The 21,521-nt window shown below is 32.8% G+C and overlaps 2 protein-coding genes across 2 annotated transcripts; both read left to right on the top strand.

The window, feature by feature from the left end:
- Positions 1-13,545: 13,545 nt before the first annotated feature.
- On the top strand, positions 13,546-15,102 carry LOC11412606 (disease resistance protein CHL1-like). The gene is given in 3 exon segments (XM_024781222.2): positions 13,546-14,221; positions 14,442-14,697; positions 14,699-15,102. Coding segments are annotated over 3 exon segments (780 nt in total). The 5' UTR covers positions 13,546-14,069; the 3' UTR covers positions 15,071-15,102.
- Positions 15,091-21,454, top strand: LOC112416082 (disease resistance protein RPV1). The gene is made up of 6 exons (XM_024781220.2): positions 15,091-15,496; positions 15,821-16,275; positions 17,172-18,267; positions 18,483-18,758; positions 19,585-20,376; positions 20,817-21,454. The coding sequence occupies exons 1-6, from the start codon at positions 15,242-15,244 to the stop codon at positions 21,345-21,347; spliced, it is 3,405 nt and encodes a 1,134-aa protein (XP_024636988.2). The 5' UTR covers positions 15,091-15,241; the 3' UTR covers positions 21,348-21,454.
- Positions 21,455-21,521: the final 67 nt, after the last annotated feature.

Here is a 21,521-nt window from a genome sequence, read left to right as displayed (position 1 = left end):
ATAGTGTCCATAGTCCATATTACAAAAATCGCCTAAATACATTCTATGGCCCCTTTGCCAAGCTACAAACCAATGATAACAAATTACACCACTAAATGAATTAAAACTTGCAAAAATAAATGCTAAGCTAAAGAAAGTGGGGGAGGTAGTGAAATGCTATGAAATGTATGGCACGTGAGATGAAATAGTTAGTAAAATAAAGCATAGAGTAAAAGGAGTGCACAAAAAAATTATTAAGAGGAAAGACATAAAAGAAACTAGTAAAGTGACGAAATGTGCATGAGAATGGTCATAAGGCTCTAGCATAGATATGACCCATAATCCCTTCATCATGGCATTTTTAGAAGTCTTGTTTTGTGCCATAATGTGAAAAAAAATGGAACATATTTGATGCTAAAGTTTATAGCACACTTTCAAAATATTGTGGCACTTTATTTACTAGCAAAAATGCATACTAATTGCAAGCCAAGAAGGGAGATGAGATTGAGACATACAAGCAGCAAATCAAACATATAATCAGCAACAAATTTATCACAAGATTGCATTCCAAAAGTTCAAATCACATGTCAACAATTCATGAGGGATATGCTACTAAAAAATGCACAAGTTTATGTCTAAACACACTAATTAACCAAAAAATATCACATGCTTTTTTTTTTATCATTTTAAAACCATTGAGAAATATAAAAAAGTCATGAAAATACATCAAGAAACATGTGATAATTTTTGGAGATTTTTAGAGAAAATTTTAAGCATGCAGGGGTTCAAACAGCAAAGAAATATGGTGCAAATAGCAGGAAAATAAACAAAAACGTAAATGAACAAAGCCCAAACCAAAGGCCCAACACACAAAACTCAGATTGCACAGGAGACGTTGGATTGATCCAGGGTAAGAAACCCTAGATCCAACGGCCAGGAATGAAGGAGGTTGGACCGGTCCTGAACCGGTCCGGTTCACTGGCTTTATAAAGGGGGGAATCCGGTTTTTTTCTCATTCTCTTCCTCTCCTTCTCTCTCTTCTCTCATCCTAGTGAGAGAGGCTCCCACTTCTCTCTTCCCTCTCTCGCCGGAAACCTCAAGGAGGAAGATGAGTCTTCATCTTCTCCGGTGAAGCTTGTTCTTCCGGCGCGGTGGCCGGCCACCCAAGGGTGGCGGCGCCGCCGCCGGAGTTGAACAAACTTCTCCGTTTTCAAAAATTTTCACATTTTTAGATATCCTTTTTGGTCGCAAACACGAATCCGGCACTGGTTTTCTCACACGAGGTCTAAATCTCTGTAGATCTACACTTTTGTTCGCGGTTTTGAAAAGATTTTTCTTGATTCTTTTTAGTGTTTTATTGAATGAAAGTTGCAAATCTATGTTTGATTCGTGTTTGTTACCGTTTCTGAGAAAGAAAGATGAGTTTCACGTGTTTACCTGTGATTTTTGACTGGAGATTTTGAACAAGATCTTCGGAAAACTTGATTGTTGGTGCGGTTTGTTGATTCTCTGGCTTGGATCCGAAAATAAATCGGTTCTTCTCTCTTTCTCTTTGCTGGTCCGAATCGGTTCTTTCCCTCTTCTTCTCAAACTTTCGGATCCTTCGCGATCGTGCTTGGATTCGTTGCTATTGGTGACGGATCCGCACTAGAATTGTGAAGGATTCGGTTCGATGATGATGATTCTCCAATGAATCACTGAGAACTGTGATGAATTTCAATTTTGGAAAATTTTCTAGGGTTTTTGTTCTTGGTGATTTTCTATGATTTTTCTGTTTTGATTTGTAACTGAATGGAGAGAGAAAAGAAATCTGTTTGTGATGAATTTCTGACTTTTTTCTGACTGTGCATTGAATACGCCTTTTATAGGCTGCCACTTGTATTTGAGACCCAATGGGACACTGCCACCTGGAATTGGACTTTGCTGCAAAAAAGAAAAAATAAAGGACTAAACTGCAATTAACAAAAAGGACTTAAAAATGCAATTTTAAAAAGTATTGGACTAAATTGTGATTTAAAAATAAAATTGAACTAAAAAAAGTAATTTTGACAAACGTAAAGTGAAACAAAAAAATAAAATTGACAAAACGGACTAAAACGAATCAATGGCTTAAATGAGGTACTTCAAAGTAACCTCTCTATGCCGAAATTTTGTGCGAAATGACCAAAATGCCCCTAGGGCTAAAATTGACCTAAACAGATTCAAATTGACTTGACACTGACTCAGATGCAAGTTTGAAATAATTTTAACAAGGTTTACTGACGAAAGGTTAAAAAACAATCTGAAAAAGACTCAGAGACAGTCACAAGGATGAAAATGGGTCCCACTGCAGGAAATGACCAAAATACCCTTCTGTATGACTTTTTTGCAAATTTTGAAATAAACTGAGGTAAAAACAATGTGATGATTCAGAGACACTTTTGAATGACTTACAAGACAAGTAAAGACATTTCAAAAGGTTTTATGCAAGAAAAACATAGGTAAAATTGTGATTGAAAATACTGCGAGGCAGAGACAATTTGAACTGTGCAGTTGAAATTTGATAATTGACAAAGTTTGAAATGAAATTAGGCCCAGTATTTTTAGGTCCAAAAACAGGGTATAACATCAATCTTATGGGCGTGGATTCAATCCCTGCTACTAGCGTGATAATCTCTTTACAAGGGATCTCTAGGTAACTTTGTAAGTGTTGATTGAGTCATATGACATGTCTTGACCTTGATGTGTTCTCCAGAGTCTAACTCAACAAAATATTTTATAATAAAAAAAAACACAATTTTGTTTAAATTGTAAATTATAGATTCCGATAGTAGTCGTTGAAAAGCCTCAATCTTTTTATGAAAAATTAAAGTTTGTTCGGCGTATTCTAAATGATTTTTTTTTAAAGAAATAACAATAACAAACACAATATAAAAGGAGAATTGAATGATATCCAAAATTAAATTTTAGCTATAATTCATTCATTTTTCAAATTCAATTTTACAAATTTTCTACAATGTTAATCTTTATATTTTTTTAAATTATGTAATGTCTTTTAATAACAAATGCACATAAGTGTTTTAATACAAAAAAAAAACTATTTAATACATTTACGGCTAATTTTAAAAAAGAAAAATGTACACGAGATATCACTAATAATCATTGCATCATAATGATTCTTGGGGTATAACATTTCTGGTGAGAAAGGTTCATTTTTTCCAATGTAGGAAAGACCTTATACCATCCACATGGAGCACCTATTTTAGGTGCTTAAGTGGGTCATATATATATACACATCATCAATTTTATAATTTTTTTAATATTAAAACTGAATAAACACTCAATCTCGCCAACCGAACACCTCACAAAAAAATGACCAAATTAGTCCCACCAATAACTCTAAATAGTTAAATTTCAACAACTTTTTTTATACAATTTATTTAGGTAGGGCCTCAAAAAAAGTGAAGAGAGAGAGAGGGTGCTTCCATAGCCACATTTCTCTACAAGCATCATATTTATTTGCTCCATAATTGGGTGCTTATTTAGTATGGTGCTAAATAGATGAAGTACCCACCATTGTGGATAATCTTAGAGATAAAAGAGCACTAAAAAATATATTTACCTATCTCCAAGGATACTAAGAGAGCTCGAAACTCTGAATCTCCAAATTCAAAGTTTGTCCTTCTGCTGCTAAACCCTTAAGTTGGAAAATTGTTGTGAACTTGAAAATGGATTTTTATTTCAAATTAATCATGAAAAATGTAATATCCCTTATACTTAAACCATCTCTAATCTTGATTTTTTTTGCTAAAAGAATGTACTTGGTTTAATCATTCATGCTAATTGGGATTGCTCGGTCGAACATATTGTCCGAAAGTTGTTGGTAATTTTATGTTTTTTTAAGGAGTTAAAAAAATGACACCGCATAATGAAACCAAAATCTAAGTGTTTGTTTCAAGGTAAGAAATTAAATTCCTTGAAATGATATTTCTAGGAATAGCATTCCAACTCATGTGTTTGTTAAAAATTTAGATTTCCTGGAAATGTTTTAGAAATTATTTAGTTAAAAAGATAAAAATGAAAATAAATGTGAGTGGTAGTGGGAAGTTATGGCAAGTTGAGTTCTATTCTCATGGGAATGTTAGATTCTCATCCTTTAAGCATGGGAATAACAATAGAAGAAATTATGTGCAAATAACATTCCTGGGAATATAACATTCATGGGAACAAATTTTCAAAACTTGAAACAAACATGGGAATGTTGCATTTCCAATGTCACATTCCCGGGAATCATATTACAAACCTTGAAACAAACACACCCTTAGTCATCAGGTATATTGGTCATCTCACTTATATGTTGTTTAACATCTACTTTTGTATCCAATATGGAACTTTAACTCACATTTGATACATTAGCATCTCTCCCTTAACTGTGAGACTCTTTGGGACCCTGATATAGAGACATAACAATATAATGTTAGACGGATGCACGACATGCTAAAAAAGGTAGGTTGTTGGTGGTTTCATGCAAATGTTTTTTTTTCCCTTTCTTACATGAGAAACAAAGGATTAAGCAAATGAAATCAAAAAAACGAAGAAAACAGTTCATCATAATGTAACAACTTTCGCGGGAGCGTAAAATGAGTTGCATAATCACATTAGACAAATATCAACTACTCAAGCGAGATTAACATCACATCTTCATTCAAATCCTAAAGGCATTGTATTTATGAATCATCTCACTTATATGTTTGTCACTATATTCTCTTGCATCTTATTTGAAAGTTTAACTCATATAAGACATATTAACATCTTTTTAAGTGTGATACTCTCCCCTTCTGTGATTTGGTAACAAAGCCAAATAAAATTAGATGAAGACATATCATGGTAAAGAAAGTGGGTTGGTGGTGATTTAATGGAGGTAGGTTTATGTTCCTTTCTTTCATGAGAAGTTATAAAATAAATTAAAAAATGAGAGAAGATAAAAAAATAATTTGAACATGAGAGAAATGATAAGAAAAATAAGGAGTGTGTGCTTTTCTATGAGCGTGAAAGGAATATAGTGATTTGCCTATAATTTTACGGGTTTGATTAAGGAGTTAGAGATTTTTGAGTAAATATTTAACCAAAAAATTAGACTAACTAAAACAATGCCACGTTATTTTAAAATTTCTAATAAGCATTTATTTTTTAAATTCAATAACACACATATGCTTTTTTCCTTTGTCAAATTTCACCAAAGAATAAAAGTGAAGGAATTTGAAGTGGTTGAGGTTGAATAAAAAAATATAGCATGAAAGAGAATAACATCTAATAACTAAATTTTAAGATAAAAAAATTAACAATTGACAATCGAAAACTAACAAAATAAATTATCATAATGTTGGGATTTCTAGGTGATTTTTCACCGGGTTGGATGATCGTATTAGGTCAATAGCAACCATACAAATGAGATTGACACCACAGCTTCACATGAAACCTTAAGATATTAGATATTTTGGTCATCTGACTTATATGTTGCTCAAAATCTACTCTTCCATCTAATCTATAACGTTAACTCGCATTTGACACATTAACATATCTGTTATACCCTGATTTTGGACCTAAAAATACTCGTTCAAATTTCTTTTTCAACTCTGATATTTGTCAATTTACTGTTGTTTTACTCTGAATCTTTACTCTCTTTTCATCTGCATATATATTTTACTGTTTCCGTCTCGGACTATTTTCAATCATGATTTTGTCTTTGATTTTCTTGCATAAAACTATCCAAAGTGTCTTTCTTGCATTACAAGTCATTAAAAAGGTCTCTCTTAATCATTGCTTTGGTTTCTTGCATTTTAATTCAAATATTTGCAAAAAAATCATACAAGAAGGGTATTTTGGTCATTTCCTGCAGTGGAACCCATTTTAGTCCATGTGATTGTCTCTGAGTCTTTTTAACTTGTCTGTACAAATCATTGTTGAATCTTTGTTTAAAAAATCATTTCAAAAATCGCATTTGAGTCAGTGTAGTCCCTGAAACAGTTTCTAAAATTGCATTTTAGTCCAATACTTTTTAAAATTGCATTTTTAGTCCTTTTTCTTATTTTGCAGTCCAGTCCTTCAATTTTCTTATTTTGCAGAAAGGTCCCCAAGTCCAAATGGTACAAGGCCAAGTTTGTTATGTCCAAATTACAGGTGTCATCACTCCATTGGTCCAGAATCACACATGGCAGCCTATAAAAGGTGCATTCACTGCACAAGTCAGAGGGGGAGAAAAAGATCCACAGAATCAGTGCCACATCACAAACAGAATCACCATTCTCTCTCTCCATTCAGTTAGATCAAAAACTCAGAAAATCACCAAGAACGTGAAGAACAAAACTCAAACCCTAAATTTCCAGAATCACAATTCGATACCAAATTCAGTGAATCTTTCGCAATTCTCAGAGATTCATCACTGAATCTTCAAATCTTCATCATCGAATCGGTTTCCTTCGCAATTCAAGGTGCGAATTCGCCATTGGCAAACTCAAGCACCGATCACGAAGGAATCAGTGAAGACGAAGAAGATTGAACCAGCGAAGAAGAAGAAGAACCGATTTATTTTCGGATTCACGCAACAAATCATCAAACAGAATCAAGTTCAAGTGTTTCCGAAGATCTTCGCTCAAAATCTCCAATCAAATCACAGGTAAAACTCAAACTTCATCTTTCTTTCTCAAGTATCAACAAAGACGAATCAAATGTAGATCTGTGAAGTTCTAAAGCTTTCATTCGAAAAAACTAAAAAAAGAAGGACTAAAAAGATTTCGGAAACCGTAAAAAAAGAATTTCAGATCTACGTTGATTCGAGCTTTGCCTGAAAAATCTAGTGCCATATTCGTGTTCAGGACAAAAAAGGATATCTAAAAATGAAAAAAATTTCGAAATCGGAGAAGTTTGTTCAACTCCGGCGGCGGCGCCACCACCCTTGGGCGGCCGGCTACCACGCCGGAGGAACAAACTTCACCGGAGAAGATGAAGATCATCTTCTTTTCCAGAAATCCGGTGAGAGAGAAGAGGAGAGAAGTGAGAGCTTCTCTCACTAGAATGAGAGAAGAGAGAGAAAGGAGAGGAAGAAAGGAAATAAACCGATCCCCAAGCCTTTTTATAAACAATTGAACCGGTCCGGTTTATTTCTGGTTCTTTCCCTTCATTCTGAGCCTTTAGATCTAGGGTTTGGCTTCCTGGATCAATCCAACGCTCCCTGTGCATCCAGATCCATGGGTTTTGGGCTTGTTTTTTCAGTTTGTTTGTTTCCTGCACTTTCTTGATTTCCTTGCTATGCACACCCTGTTTCTTGCTATGTGAACCTCCTGTTTGTTCTAATTTTCTTGCAAAAATTCCTAAAAATTCCTATGTGTTTCTTGATGTATTTTTGATGCTTCTGTGATATTTTTTTTTACATGTTAAAAATGACAAAAGTATATGTGATATTTTCTTGATTAGATTGTTCTTTTTGGTCTAATTTTGTGAATTTCTTGCCATATTTTTCTTCATAAATTTTGGCACATGTTATGAACAATTAGTATGCAATTTTATGTTAAATGTGATGTTGATTTTATGATTGTGCTACTGTTTTGGTATGATTTGTGTGTTTCTTGCATTTTAAGCAACTTTTCTTCTCATTATGTTTTGGTTATTCTCATCATTTCTTTACCATTTCATTTCATATGCAATTGATTGCTTTTTCCTATCACTCATGTTATATTTTTCATCTTGTCTTGCTAACATTGTTGACTCATGTTTCACTCATCTCATAGCATCTTACCACATCATTCTCATTTCTATTAGATTAGGTTTTATTTCTTGCAATTTTTCTTTTTTTGTATTTCCAATGGTTATGTAATATTTTAGGCTAGTTTAAATTCATCTTTTAAATTCTTGCAAGACCATAGCATGTATTTAGGACTCGATGTAAAGGACTATGGACACTATAAGTGATGTACACCGACACAAGCACCGACACATGCACACACCCCACATGGATATTCTAGATGCATGATTAGGGGATGTATGTTTAGATGTATGCTTAGGTTTTATAACACTTAAACAAAAATCACTTTCCCAAAAAAATGTGAATAACCTCACTTGAAAACCTTTTTCCAAAATAGGAGTCAAAACTCCTCATTTTCCTTTCATTTTCTTAAGTAAAAAAATCTTAATGAATTTTAATCATACTTAGACTTTATTTTGCAAAATAGCTAATTCCACCTCACATTTTCCAAATCTCATGCCCTTGAGGCCTCTCATCTCCATTCTTCAAAATTCCTCTTTTTTTTTTTTTTTTTTTCTTTCTTTTTTTTCAAACTTAAAATCAACCAATAAAAACAAAAAAAACAATTTTTGAGAATGAACTACGTTTGGTTTTGATCCCTTAAAAGGGTACGTAGGCAAGGAGTCAAAACTCCTCCAAGTCAAATAACATAAAATCTCAATCATCTTCTTCCCCCCATTCTTCACTCAAATAAAAATTCTTTTTTCAATAAGTAGGCAATAAAAGTAAAGCGTAGAAATAAAACTAGGAAAAAGGTTCTATAATCATTGCGGGTGCCTAACACCTTCCCGTAGTGAAAACGACCCCCGAACTTAGACTCTAAGGGTTTTTTCTCAATTTTGCCCTTCCCAAGAAAAAATAGAGAATATCAAAGATTGAAAGGTTCAAGCCTAATTAATGACTTGACACCCGAAAATCATTATAACAATATCCTAATCAATTGAGAGTCTGTCTACGTCCGTAATTTCGTTACGTAATCAAATAAGGTCAAAATTAGACACAACATGTTCAAACAAGTTGATTAATGGTGATTTCATGAAGGAAGGTTTATTTTCCTTTCATCTATGAGAATAAAGAAAGGAAACTAGAAAGAAAAATAAAACAAATATGAAAAAAAAAATTAACATGAGAGAAAAATATGTACTGTGTGTTTTGTCCGTGAGAGTACATAAAATAGATTGAATTATCGGTAATTATGTGGTTTTGTTGAAGGAGTAGAAAATTTTTTTGGGTAATTATTACCAAAAAATTAGACTTAATTAAAAAAAACGTATCATTTTAAAATTTCTAATAAACATGTATTTTGTAAACTCATCATAGCACATGTGCAGTTTTCATTGTCACACCCCATCATAGACCATATGTGAAGGAGTTTGAAAAAATAGAGGTTGAATAGAAGAATAGAATAAAAGCGATTGACATCCACAAATGAAGTTTTACCGAAAAATATGGTTAATTAAGTAAATGTTTCCTATAAGTATAAAGATATTTTTTTAGTTTCTTGAAAAAAATTTGCATTTTTTTAATCGTTGTAACTTTTTTATTTGGCATTTTTAGGGACCAAAAAACACGGACTGAAAATTTTACAGGGACTCAGAATGTTGATAAAAAAACTTGACAAAAACCAAAATTGCTGACGAATTGTTTTACAATAACTAAAAAGTGCGATTTGTTTTTGTATAGACTAAAAATGAAATTCTGGATATTTATAGGGACCATTTACTTAATTAACTTTACAAAAAAAAAATGAAATCCAAACACCAGTAAATTAGTTTGTCATAATGTTGGGACTACGGAGGAAACCTACATTGGGTCGGAACATCATATTATGGTAAGAGCAATCACACAAGTGAGATTAACACCACATCTTCACTTGAAATGTCTAATAAGCATGTATTTTGCCAACTCATCATTACACATCTACATTTTTCCATTTTCAGATCACACCAAAGACCAAAAGTGAAGTAATTTAAAATAATAAAGGTTGACTAAAAAAATTGCGTCAAACCAAATGACATTGGAAAACTAAAATTTTAACATGATAAAAAATTAAACAAATGACATCTAAAACTAACAAAACAGTTCATCGTAATGTTGTGACTTCCAGGGGGAGCCTAATCTGAGTTGGATAATCACATTTGGGTAAAAGCACCCATAAAAGTGAAACTAACACCACATCCTCATCCAAATTTTAAGACATTAGTTATTTGTGTCATCTCACTTATATTTTTTTTGACCACCTACTCTTGCATCCAATATGAAACTTTAACTCACATACGACAAATTAACTTCTCTCTTAAAAAATGTGAGACTTTCTACATCTGTAATTTGGTGACACAACCAAATAAAGTAATATTGAGGCACAAAATGGTAGAAAAGATTGGTTGATGGGGGTTTCATGAAGAGATGGTTATATTCATTTATTTCATGAGTGTAGAGAAAATGAACCAGAAAAAGAAATAAATAAAAAAGGAATTTTAACATGAGAGAAATGATAAGGGAAAAATGAGTGTATGCTTTTACCATGAGAGTATATGGAATAATGTGAGTTGCTGGTAATTTTGTGGGATTGTTGAAGAATTAGGAGTTTTGGGGTAATTATTTTACGACAAATTAGACTCAATTAAAGAATCGCAACATCAATTTAAATTTTTTACAACAAATTTGTCAACTCATTAGAACACATATGCATTTTTCCATTGTTAGATTCTACCAAAGACCCAAAGTGAAGGAATTTGAAATAAGGGATGTTGAATAAAAAAAATAGCATGGAAGCGAATGACGTTCAATAATCAAAATTTAGGATAAATTTTTTAAATAAATGAGATATAAAAGCTAACAAAACAATTCATCATAACTTTGGGACTTCCAAGGGATCTTACACTGAGTTTTATCACCATATTAGACTAAGAGATACCATACAATTGAGATTGATATCACATATTCACACAAAACCTTAAGCCAGTAGTATGTATATGAGTCATCTCACTTATATGTTATTCAAAATCTACTCTTCCATCCACTATAGAATTTTAACTCACACTTGACACATTAACATCTCTTATTCAAGTTTGCAACTCTCTGTGTCCATAATTACGTGACATAGTCAAATAATATCAAATGAAGACACCATATATTTAAAAAGGTTAGTTAGTGATGGTTTAATTGAGGGAGGTTTATGTTTCTTTCTCACATGAGAAGAGAGAAAGGAAATTAGAAGTAAGAAAAAGGATACGAAAAAAAGATTTGAATATGAGAGAAGATAATTGGAAAAAAAACTAATCATTGTGTGTTTTGTTTGTGAATGTATAGAAAACAGTGTGAGTTGTATGATAAATCTATGAGTTTACTCAAGGAGTTGGAGATTCTTTGGACAACTATTTTACCAAAAAATTAGATTCAATTAAAAAAACACCACATATTTTTAAATATCTAATAAGCATATATTTATCAACCCAACATAACACATTGACAATTTTTCATTATCATTTGCCACACACGGCCAAAAGTAACTAAATTTGAAATAATTAAGGTTGAATGAAAAATTCACAAGAAAGAGAATGACATTCAAAAATAAAATTTTAAGATTGAAAAGTTAAAGACTTAATTGCAGATTTAGTCCCATATTTTCAGCAACTCATGAATTGGTCCGTTCATTTTAAAATCACTCACCTTCACTGCTAGGAAATGCAAAATTAGTGACGGAAAAAATAAAATCCCTCATAAATTTCTTGGTCGCAAAATTTAGTAACATAATTAGAGAGGGATTTCATGTTATCCCTCACTAATTTTTGTTTTTTTAGTAGTATTTTGGTCCCTTTATGCTATTTTTAGACTAGAAAACAATGATGTGAAATATTTTAGATGACCTTGCATTTAGTCTGATGATGTAGAATGATCAATACCCATGTAATTACATGAAAACTTCTTTAAAATTTTAATTTAAATATGACATATCACCATTTTTAAGTTCAAAAATCTGAAAGAGGCACCAAGACCGTGTAATTTTGAAATGGAAAGACAATTTTCGTGAGTGAGTGAAAATAGAAGAACCAAAACTGTAATTAAGCCAAAATTAAACAAATGACATCCAAAAACTAAAAAAATAGTTCATCATATTGTCGTGAGTTTCGGGGCATCCTACATTGAGTTTGATCATCGCATTAGATTAAAAGAAACCAAACACGTGATTAGACACCACATCTTCACCCTAAAGCTTAAAGTAGTAGGTATATGAGTCATATAACTTATATGTTGTTCAACATCTACTTCAATTTAATATTAAAATTAAATAAATGACATCCAAAAACTAAGAAAACAGTTCATCATAATGTTCAGAGTTCAGTAACAAAAAAAAAAAGTCCAGAGTTCTGATGGGTCTCTACAATGAGTTGGATCATCACATTATGTTAAGGTTAATCATACAATTGACAGCACACCATCATCCAAAATCTTAGTCTATTAGGTATATCGATCATCTCACTTATATGTTTCTTAACATTTACTTTTGCATCTAGGGACAGATCTAGACATTGGATACATGTGAGGCTAAAATAGTCCATCAATGTATTAAAATTTTAAATTGTCTCTGATTGTACACTTCATTAGTCAAAATAGTCTCTAACATTCAAATACTTCATTGATATTGTCTCATTAGTCCTTCAATATACTTATTTATTGTCACTTCAAGGCCTATTATGACTAACATAAACTAACAAAACAATTCATCATAATGTTCAGAGTTCAGTAACAAAAAAAAAGTCCAGAGTTCTGATGGGTCTCTACAATGAGTTGGATCATCACATTATGTTAAGGTTAATCATACAATTGACAACACATCATCATCCAAAATCTTAGTGTATTAGGTATATCGATCATCTCACTTATACGTTTTTTAACATTTACTTTTGCATCCAGGGACAGATCTAGACATTGGATACATGTGAGGCTAAAATAGTCCATCAATGTATTAAAGATTTAAATTGTCTCTGATTGTACACTTCATTAGTCAAAATAGTCCCTAACATTCAAATACTTCATTGATATTGTCACATTAGTCCTTCAATATACTTATTTATTGTCACTTCAAGGCCTATTATGACTAACAAAGTACAAAATCATGGATTATTTTAGAATTTTAATACACTGAGAGATTATTATGATTATTTATTACATATTCACGGACCAAAATAACTATTACAATTTTTATAATATATATAAAAAAAAATAGGGAAGGGCATGTGGGGCTTTAGCCCCACATAGCCCTAACATAGATCCGCCCATGTTTCATACAAAGTGAAATTTTTACAAACACTTGACACAATATCTGTGTTCCACCCACCAAGAACTTCTCCCCTGCAATGTTAAACATAAATAACATACCATCGTTGGACTTTCTGGAGGAGCCAGCACCGGTCGATCGACACATTTGAGAATGAACAACCACACAAGTGAGAATGATACTGCATCTTTATCCAAAAAAAATTATGCTTAAGTATTAGTTTTTTTCTTCCGCTTATTAGTTAATAAACCTCCGTTGTTTTATCTCATGTTTGAATTTAACTGACACTACATACATCATAATATTGTCTCCCTCGACTATGATGAAATTCTAGCGGGTGGTGTACATACTAGTTACTAATATAATGAAAGGATTCTTTCATGTTATTATTACTGTGTTCCATTATTATGTGTTATTATCATGGTATTATGAGAAATGTATAATATAAGTCTATATTAAGTAGACTGTTAGACTAGTAATATAGTTGATGAGACAACTGAGATATAAGGACTTTCTAATCAAAAAGAATTATGCCTCATCATCTTGAATTGAATTCTTCTTCTTGTGAAATTTCATATTCATTGATCGTTTTTTAGAAATTTTCATAAAAATCCGTCCATGTTTTCCTTCACCTTCTCCTCAAAAAGCGACCACAAATTTGAATTCTCGTCTACTAATCCAAAGAGGAAGAGGTTCAATGTGTACTTGAGTTTCTGCGCCAAAGATGCTGGTTCGTTTGCTATGAGTATCTATAAGACTCTTAGCATAAAAGCTGGATTTGTTGTTTTCTGGGAGGAAAAGAGGCTTGGTTATGGAGATCGGATAGTAACACCCTTGGAGCCAGTGCTGAATGTTATAGGAAAGTGCAAAATTGTTGTAATCATATTTTCAAGAAATTAGGCTAATACAAGACGATGTCTACAAGAATTGAAGAAAATAACTGAATGTTGCCGAACAACATCTGGTCTTACTGTTCTGCCTTTGTTCCATGATCATGTCTATCCCTCATGCGGAATTTTAAAGACATGTATGTTTGGAGATTCTTTTCATAATTTTGTGGATAGAATATTGATGCAGGAAACCTCCCATGAGGGGGACAAATTTATAAGTTGGGTTGCAACAATCAGTAAAGCTACTACATATTCAGGACCAATAGATCTTGTACAAATACCCCCAGACAGGTAATTTTGAAGCTGAAATTAGATTACACCTTCTTTATGTGGCCTTTTTAATTGTACATGTTTTGAATCATTTGATTATTATGAGTTTAGGAAATTTAATTTTATTTCAAATAGTTGACATTTTTTAATTTACACCTCTCACCATGTTTATTCCTTCTTTCTTTGGACCTATGGGAGAACTGTTATGCATATAATCGTCTCTTTTTCATATATTATACAGGAACAAAAGTGAATATATTGATAATCTGGTTGAACGTGTTACTCGTGTGATAAGCAATAAGAGAGGGTGGTTAAATTGTTTAAATACAATGAGCATAAATTCTCGTGTGCAAGATGTGATTCAACTATTGAAACAATCAAAATCTCCTCTACTTATAGGGATTTGGGGGATGGCAGGGATTGGTAAAACAACCATTGCCCAAGCCATTTATCATCAAATTGGTCCCTATTTTGCGGACAAGTGCTTTCTCAAAAAACGTCAAGGGAGCTTGGGAACAAGAAAGTGGTCAAGTTTTTTTACAACAGAAACTTATTTTTGACATTGACCAAGGAACTGAAATAAAGATACGTAAAATTGAATCAGGAAAACAAATTTTAAAATATAGATTTCGACACAAAAGGATACTTCTTGTTCTTGACAATGTTGATAAATTGGAGCAGCTAAATGCTTTGTGTGAAAATCCTGAATGGTTTGGTGTAGGAAGCAAAATAATCATCACATCTAGGAATAGACATCTCCTCAAGGAGCATGGATTTGACCATATATATAGAGTCAAAGAATTGGACGGAAGTGAATCGCTTGAGCTTTTTAATTACGGTGCATTCAGGCAAACAACACATCCTCAATAAGATTTTCTTGATCTTTCCAAACAGGTAGTTGCTTATTCTGGGGGATGGCCTCCTGCCCTTAAAGAAGTTGGGAATTTTTTGCATGGAAAGGAATTACATAAGTGGAAGGATGTGTTGAGGAGATACCAAACATTTGACCTTCCATCTCCAGAAATACTAGAAGATCTAGAAATGAGTTTTAATGATTTGAGTGATGAAGAGAAACATATATTCCTTGATATAGCATATTTCTGCATTGGGATGAACCAAAATGATGTACTCCAAACATTGAATAGGTCAACACAATGTGCAGCTCTTCAAATAAATCTCCTCGAAGACAAGAGCTTTTTAACTATTGATAAGAAAAACAACCTTGAAATGCAAGTCGTGCTACAAGCCATGGCAAAAGATATTATTAAGAGTGAAACAAGTCAAATGCATCGTCAGGTGAGTGGTAGTGTGTGTGTGTGTGTGTGTGTGTGTGCGCGCGCGCGCGCGCGCGTGTGCGTGTGTGTGTGTGTGATCACCAATGTATCGTTTTTTGGTTCCAAAATATATAACAGCAAAGTGAAAATTAATGAAATCAGTTTGTTATCATTAGGCTTAACCATCACAATAACATCAGAAGTTAATTAGTATGACTATGGATTGAAAATTATTAACAATAAATAATTGGTAACCTCAAAGTTTATGATGTATCAGTGGCTACAAGAATTACAGCAATCATATATCTAAGCTATATTTTTTCTTTTCTTTTCTTTGATGTTTCAGCCAAAGATGTACGACGTCTTCTTGAGTTTCCGAGGGGAAGATAGTCGTGCGAAATTCATTTCACATCTGCATTCCTCTCTTGAAAATGCAGGGATTCATGTTTTCAAAGACGATTTCAAGATTCAACGAGGAGATCAGATATCAATCTCACTGTTTCGAGCAATTGGACAGTCTAGAATTTGTATCGTTGTTTTGTCTAAAAATTATGCTAATTCTAGATGGTGTATGCTTGAGTTGGAGAACATCATGGAAATTGGTAGAAACAGGGGTCTGGTCGTTGTACCAGTGTTCTATGAGGTGGATCCCTCAGAAGTACGTCATCAAAAAGGTCATTTTGGGAAAGGTTTTGATGATCTTATATCAAAAACCTCAGTTGATGAATCAACAAAGAGTAATTGGAGAAGAGAGCTCTTTGATATTTGTGGCATATCAGGGTTTGTCCTCATAAATTCAAGGTTATTTATTTTATTTTCCTTTACAGTATTGTTGGTGATTCTTTAAAATTCTTAGGCCTTGGTGGTGTAATATTATCTGTGTCCATTTTAAAAATCTCTTTCTTTTCAAAATTATCACTTTATAAAAATTTCAATATGCTAATTTAAGTTTTCGAAAATAATTACAAAATTGGTAATTTGGCTGCAATTGATAGCAATTTCGGAACATGATTCTAATAAGTATGTTAAACCAGAAAAAAAAATGTTAAAAGTATTGTATTTGTGATCATATATGAACTGAATTTTAGATAATATAATTTTCTTTCATCTTATATCTAATTTTTCTCTATGATCGATCACTAGAAATTTCTATATGATCTATTTTTATCTTATATCCAGTTGGCATTTCTAGAATTGTTTCTTTTCTTAAAAGAATTTCTAGAATTGTTGATGAGTTGTTTTTGGAAGCGATGATTCTTTATCTCAAATTTGTCCACGCTTTTATTCTTCACTTTCTTCATTATAAAGATTTGCAGAGGAAATATGTTGGTGGTATATTATTGAGATATGGTGAGCTTATACTAGAGCAAGGGTTCTTATTTCACAACTGATTATATCAGAACATGCATATGAATTTATAAACTAACTAGAGATTCTTAAACTCAGCAATAGAGATTTACACTCAATCCTGCTAAACTTAAATGACTCTACTTCTAATAAATAACAATACATTACTGGTTTACCGATGCTTGGTTTTGTTTCATTTCCCATTCAATGCATTTTTTTCTTTTTAAATTATGATGAATACTTCATTATAACTCTCCCTTTTCTTTTGATAGAATGATATGTTGAAGAATGCTTATACACATAAAATTGATTGTCATTTGTCAATCTTATCATTGGTTCATATTTTATAGGAATGAAAGTGCTGATGTCAACAGTATTGTTAGTCATGTTACTCGTTTGCTAGATAGGACACAGTTATTTGTTGCCGAACATCCAGTGGGAGTAGAATCTCGTGTGCAAGCTGCAACCAAGCTATTAAAGATCCAAAAGTCAGAAGATGTTTTACTTTTAGGGATATGGGGAATGGGCAAAACAACCATAGCCAAATCCATTTATAATGAAATTGGTAGCAAGTTTGACGGAAAGAGCTTCCTTCTGAATATAAGGGAATTTTGGGAGACAGGTACTAATCAAGTTTCACTACAGCAACAAGTACTTTGTGATGTTTACAAAACAACTTCATTCAAGATACGTGACATTGAATCAGGGAAAAATACATTAAAGGAAAGACTCTCCGATAATAGAGTGCTTTTAGTGCTTGATGATGTAAATGAACTGGACCAAATAAAGGCATTGTGTGGAAGCCGCAAATGGTTTGGTCCCGGGAGCAGAATAATCATCACAACAAGAGATATGCGTCTTCTTAGATCGTGCAGAGTTGATCAAGTGTATGAAATAAAAGAAATGGATGAAATTGAATCTCTTGAGCTATTCAGTTGGCATGCATTCAAGCAACCAAGTCCAATAGAAGATTTTGCTACACATTTGACAGACATGGTTGCTTATTCTGGAAGATTTCCACTAGCACTTGAAGTCCTTGGCTCCTATTTGTCTGGCTGTAAAATAACAGAGTGGCAGAAAGTGTTGGAGAAACTCAAATGTATTCCCCATGATGAAGTACAAAAGAAGCTGAAAGTAAGCTTCGATGGTTTAAAAGATGTTACAGACAAACAAATATTCCTTGATATAGCTTGTTTCTTTATTGGGATGGACAAAAATGATGCAATACAAATATTAAATGGGTGTAGATTTTTTGCTGATATTGGAATTAAAGTCCTTGTAGAGCGAAGCCTTGTAACTGTTGACAATAGGAACAAGCTTAGAATGCATGATTTGTTGAGAGACATGGGAAGACAAATAATTTATGAGGAATCGCCATTTGATCCGGAGAACCGCAGTAGGTTGTGGCGCCGTGAGGATGCGCTTGATGTATTATCAAAGCATAAGGTAATTACTAATCTGAGAACTTCTTATATGGTTAATATATGTTACTGAAAGAAAGAGCTTGATATTTGAAAATAGTTCATTCATGATTGTGTTAGATTTTGCCAATTAATTACAAATTAGTTTCAAATGTCAAAATAATAGGTTGCATTACAAAAAAGTTAGCCAACAGATATCTAAGCTATTTCTTTTCCGTTTCTCTGATATTATAATTTCAGGGAACAAATGCTGTCAAGGGACTGGTTTTGGAATTTCCTATAAAAAATAAAGTTTGTCTGAATACCAAAGCATTTAAGAAGATGAATAAACTCAGATTGCTTCGACTTGGTGGGGTGAAGCTTAATGGAGATTTTAAATACCTTTCAGAAGAACTTAGGTGGCTTTGCTGGCATGGATTTCCATCAACTTACACTCCTGCAGAATTTCAACAGGGAAGTCTAGTTGTCGTCGAATTAAAATATAGCAATCTCAAACAGATATGGAAGAAGTGCAAGGTACGGATTCTCTCTAATATTTTTCTGTTTAATAGCAATCACTAATCACATTTCCCGCAAGCAATAAATTTTCATCGGACCATAAAAGAAGAACAAGCAGTAAATTTAAATTTATCGTCTGCTCTAGCTCTTTAATTTTTGTGAAGTGCGCTTTTTTGAAGAAGTTAGGCAATGCTTATAGGATTTGACAAATTGGTGAACTAGGATCTTTGTAGCACCAACACTTTTAATCGAAGGCGTGTCTGATGTCCAACACGTGTCAGTGTTCGATATCAACGCGTCAGTGTCCATGTCTGTGTTTGTGCTTCATAGATTAGGATGGCCAAATGTTGTACTTCCTGCATCACTTATTACAAGTATCATTTGACAATTTGAATGGCGAAATATTGAAAACTCTTCCTCCAAATTCTCTGTCGTTGCTACTCTTTGTCTGATTTTTGTGTTCAATAAAAGTGTAACAAATAGTAAGCATGTCATGTTAACTGCACATGTGTAACATCAATTGGCCTCTATTTCTATATATCATGTATAGCGTTACGTACATGTAAAATGCGTCAATTCTACTAGACCTCACAAACAGCGGTTAAATTTTTTACAAATGGCTAAATAATTTGTATATACAGATACTTCCAAAAATTATTATTATTAGCTCCTAATCTTAATATTCAAAGTGATAGCAATACTGGTATAACCATTAACTAACATTTAGGGATAACAAAAGCAACACTAAACAAATAAGTTAATGATGCATAACAATGTCTGATTTCAATCTATTTGTTTTTCTATGCTTCTCTTACTATTTTCTTGTGGTTTTATTCTCTTACAGATGCTAGAGAATCTAAAAATTCTTAATCTCAGTCATTCTTTGAATTTGACTGAAACCCCAGACTTTTCATATATGCCTAATCTTGAAAAGATAGTACTCAAAGGCTGTCCAAGTTTGTCTACAGTCTCCCATAGCATTGGATCTCTACATAAACTTCTTCTAATAAATTTGACAGACTGCACAGGTCTTCGAAAACTTCCGAAAAGCATCTATAAATTAAAATCTCTAGAAACTTTGATTCTTTCGGGATGTTCCAAGATTAACAAATTGGAGGAGGACTTGGAACAGATGGAATCGTTGAAAACCTTGATTGCGGATAAGACTGCTATAACAAAAGTGCCCTTTTCAATAGTTAGATTGAAAAGCATTGGATATATTTCTTTTCGTGGCTTTGAAGGATTTTCACGTGATGTATTCCCTTCTCTCATTCGGTCTTGGCTGTCACCATCAAATAATGTGATATCCTTAGTTCAAACATCTGAGTCCATGTCATCTCTTGGTACTTTCAAGGACCTTACAAAGCTTCGAAGTCTTTGTGTGGAGTGTGGCTCAGAACTACAACTAACTAAAGATGTAGCAAGAATTTTAGATGTACTAAAAGCTACAAATTGTCATAAATTGGAAGAAAGTGCCACTTCATCACAGATTTCTGATATGTATGCTTCTTCTTCTATTGATGATTGCCTTGGTCAAGTTTGCATTTCAGGGCCAAGGAATTACTTGAAATCTCTCTTAATTCAAATGGGAACTAAATGTCAAGTCCCCAATATCGCCGAAGACAACCTTTTACAGGTTTGCATTTATCTTCTACGTGTGTGTGTGTGTGTGTGTGTGTGTATATATATATATATTTTTAAAAGTAAATTGGGATTTTGTTCCTGATTATGTTTTTCTAACAAAGTATGCCGTCCTCAATTTGATCTATTTAATTCTTAAAGTTTTCAAACTCATTTTACATTAGTAGTATGTGAAATGAGTTTAAATAACTCCTGAATTAATTCACACATAGTTTTTGTCAAGAAATATATTACAAGCAAAGTACATTTTTAAGAAAAATAATACCATTTTACCTTTTTATCTAATTAAATTAGATGATCATGTACATGAAAAGATGATGTACCATTTTATATATCTTAAGTGGGAACTAGGAATGATAAAATAATTAACTTACATAAATATGATGAATTTATTTTTCTTTGATCCTCTAAATTTTTAATTTGTACATTGTACAGACTACAAATGAGATTTGGGATACATTTTTGCTCTATAATTCTGAGTGGTCAACCTTTAGTTGCCATGGATGCTCCATAAGATTTGATATCCCAACAATGAAGGGGCGTAACTTGAAGAGTATGATGTTGTCCGTCGTCTATTACTCTACTCCGGAGAACATAACAGCAGAAGGTTGCCATGGTGTGTTAATCATTAATCACACAAAGACAACCATTCAGGCCTATAAAAGAGATACACCAACTTCCTTTAAGGATGATGATTGGAAGAACATAACATCAAATCTAGAACCTGGTAACAAAGTGGAGGTTATGATTGTTTTTGGGGAGGGATTCATTGTAGAGAAGACAACAATATCTCTCTTATATGCTGAACCAATTGACAAAGAAATTGAACATTGCAATGCAAGAGATGATAATGTTACCACTTCTTGTCGAGATCAAAATGTGAGTGATAATAGAGTATATTTATTTACTTTTTCCTTATATAAAATCTTTCTTAATGCTATGAGGCAAGCTGGATTTAACAACTGAAGCTATTTGACAAATTGAATTGCTCCAACTCCTATAAGCCGGATTTAAGTGAAGCCCATTTGAATATACAATAATATATATTTTCCAGCCCTTTTTTGGGTTCATGAGTTGCTTTTTATTTTTGTTTATTAGATATTTTGTAGACTCTTCACCCAGCTTCCTTCACTTGTTTGT

This window comes from Medicago truncatula, chromosome 4 (genome assembly GCF_003473485.1).
Source record: "Medicago truncatula cultivar Jemalong A17 chromosome 4, MtrunA17r5.0-ANR, whole genome shotgun sequence".
Taxonomy (NCBI): Eukaryota; Viridiplantae; Streptophyta; class Magnoliopsida; order Fabales; family Fabaceae; genus Medicago; species Medicago truncatula.
This window is presented reverse-complemented; position numbering and strand designations above follow the sequence as displayed.

Excerpts from the sequence above, each read along its gene's own strand:
- LOC112416082 (XM_024781220.2), top strand. The coding sequence starts at position 15,242 with ATGAGTTTTAATGATTTGAGTGATGAAGAGAAACATATATTCCTTGAT. Across the intron at positions 18,268-18,482 it reads ATGTATTATCAAAGCATAAG|GGAACAAATGCTGTCAAGGG; the intron begins GTAATTACTAAT and ends TTATAATTTCAG. Across the intron at positions 18,759-19,584 it reads AGATATGGAAGAAGTGCAAG|ATGCTAGAGAATCTAAAAAT; the intron begins GTACGGATTCTC and ends ATTCTCTTACAG.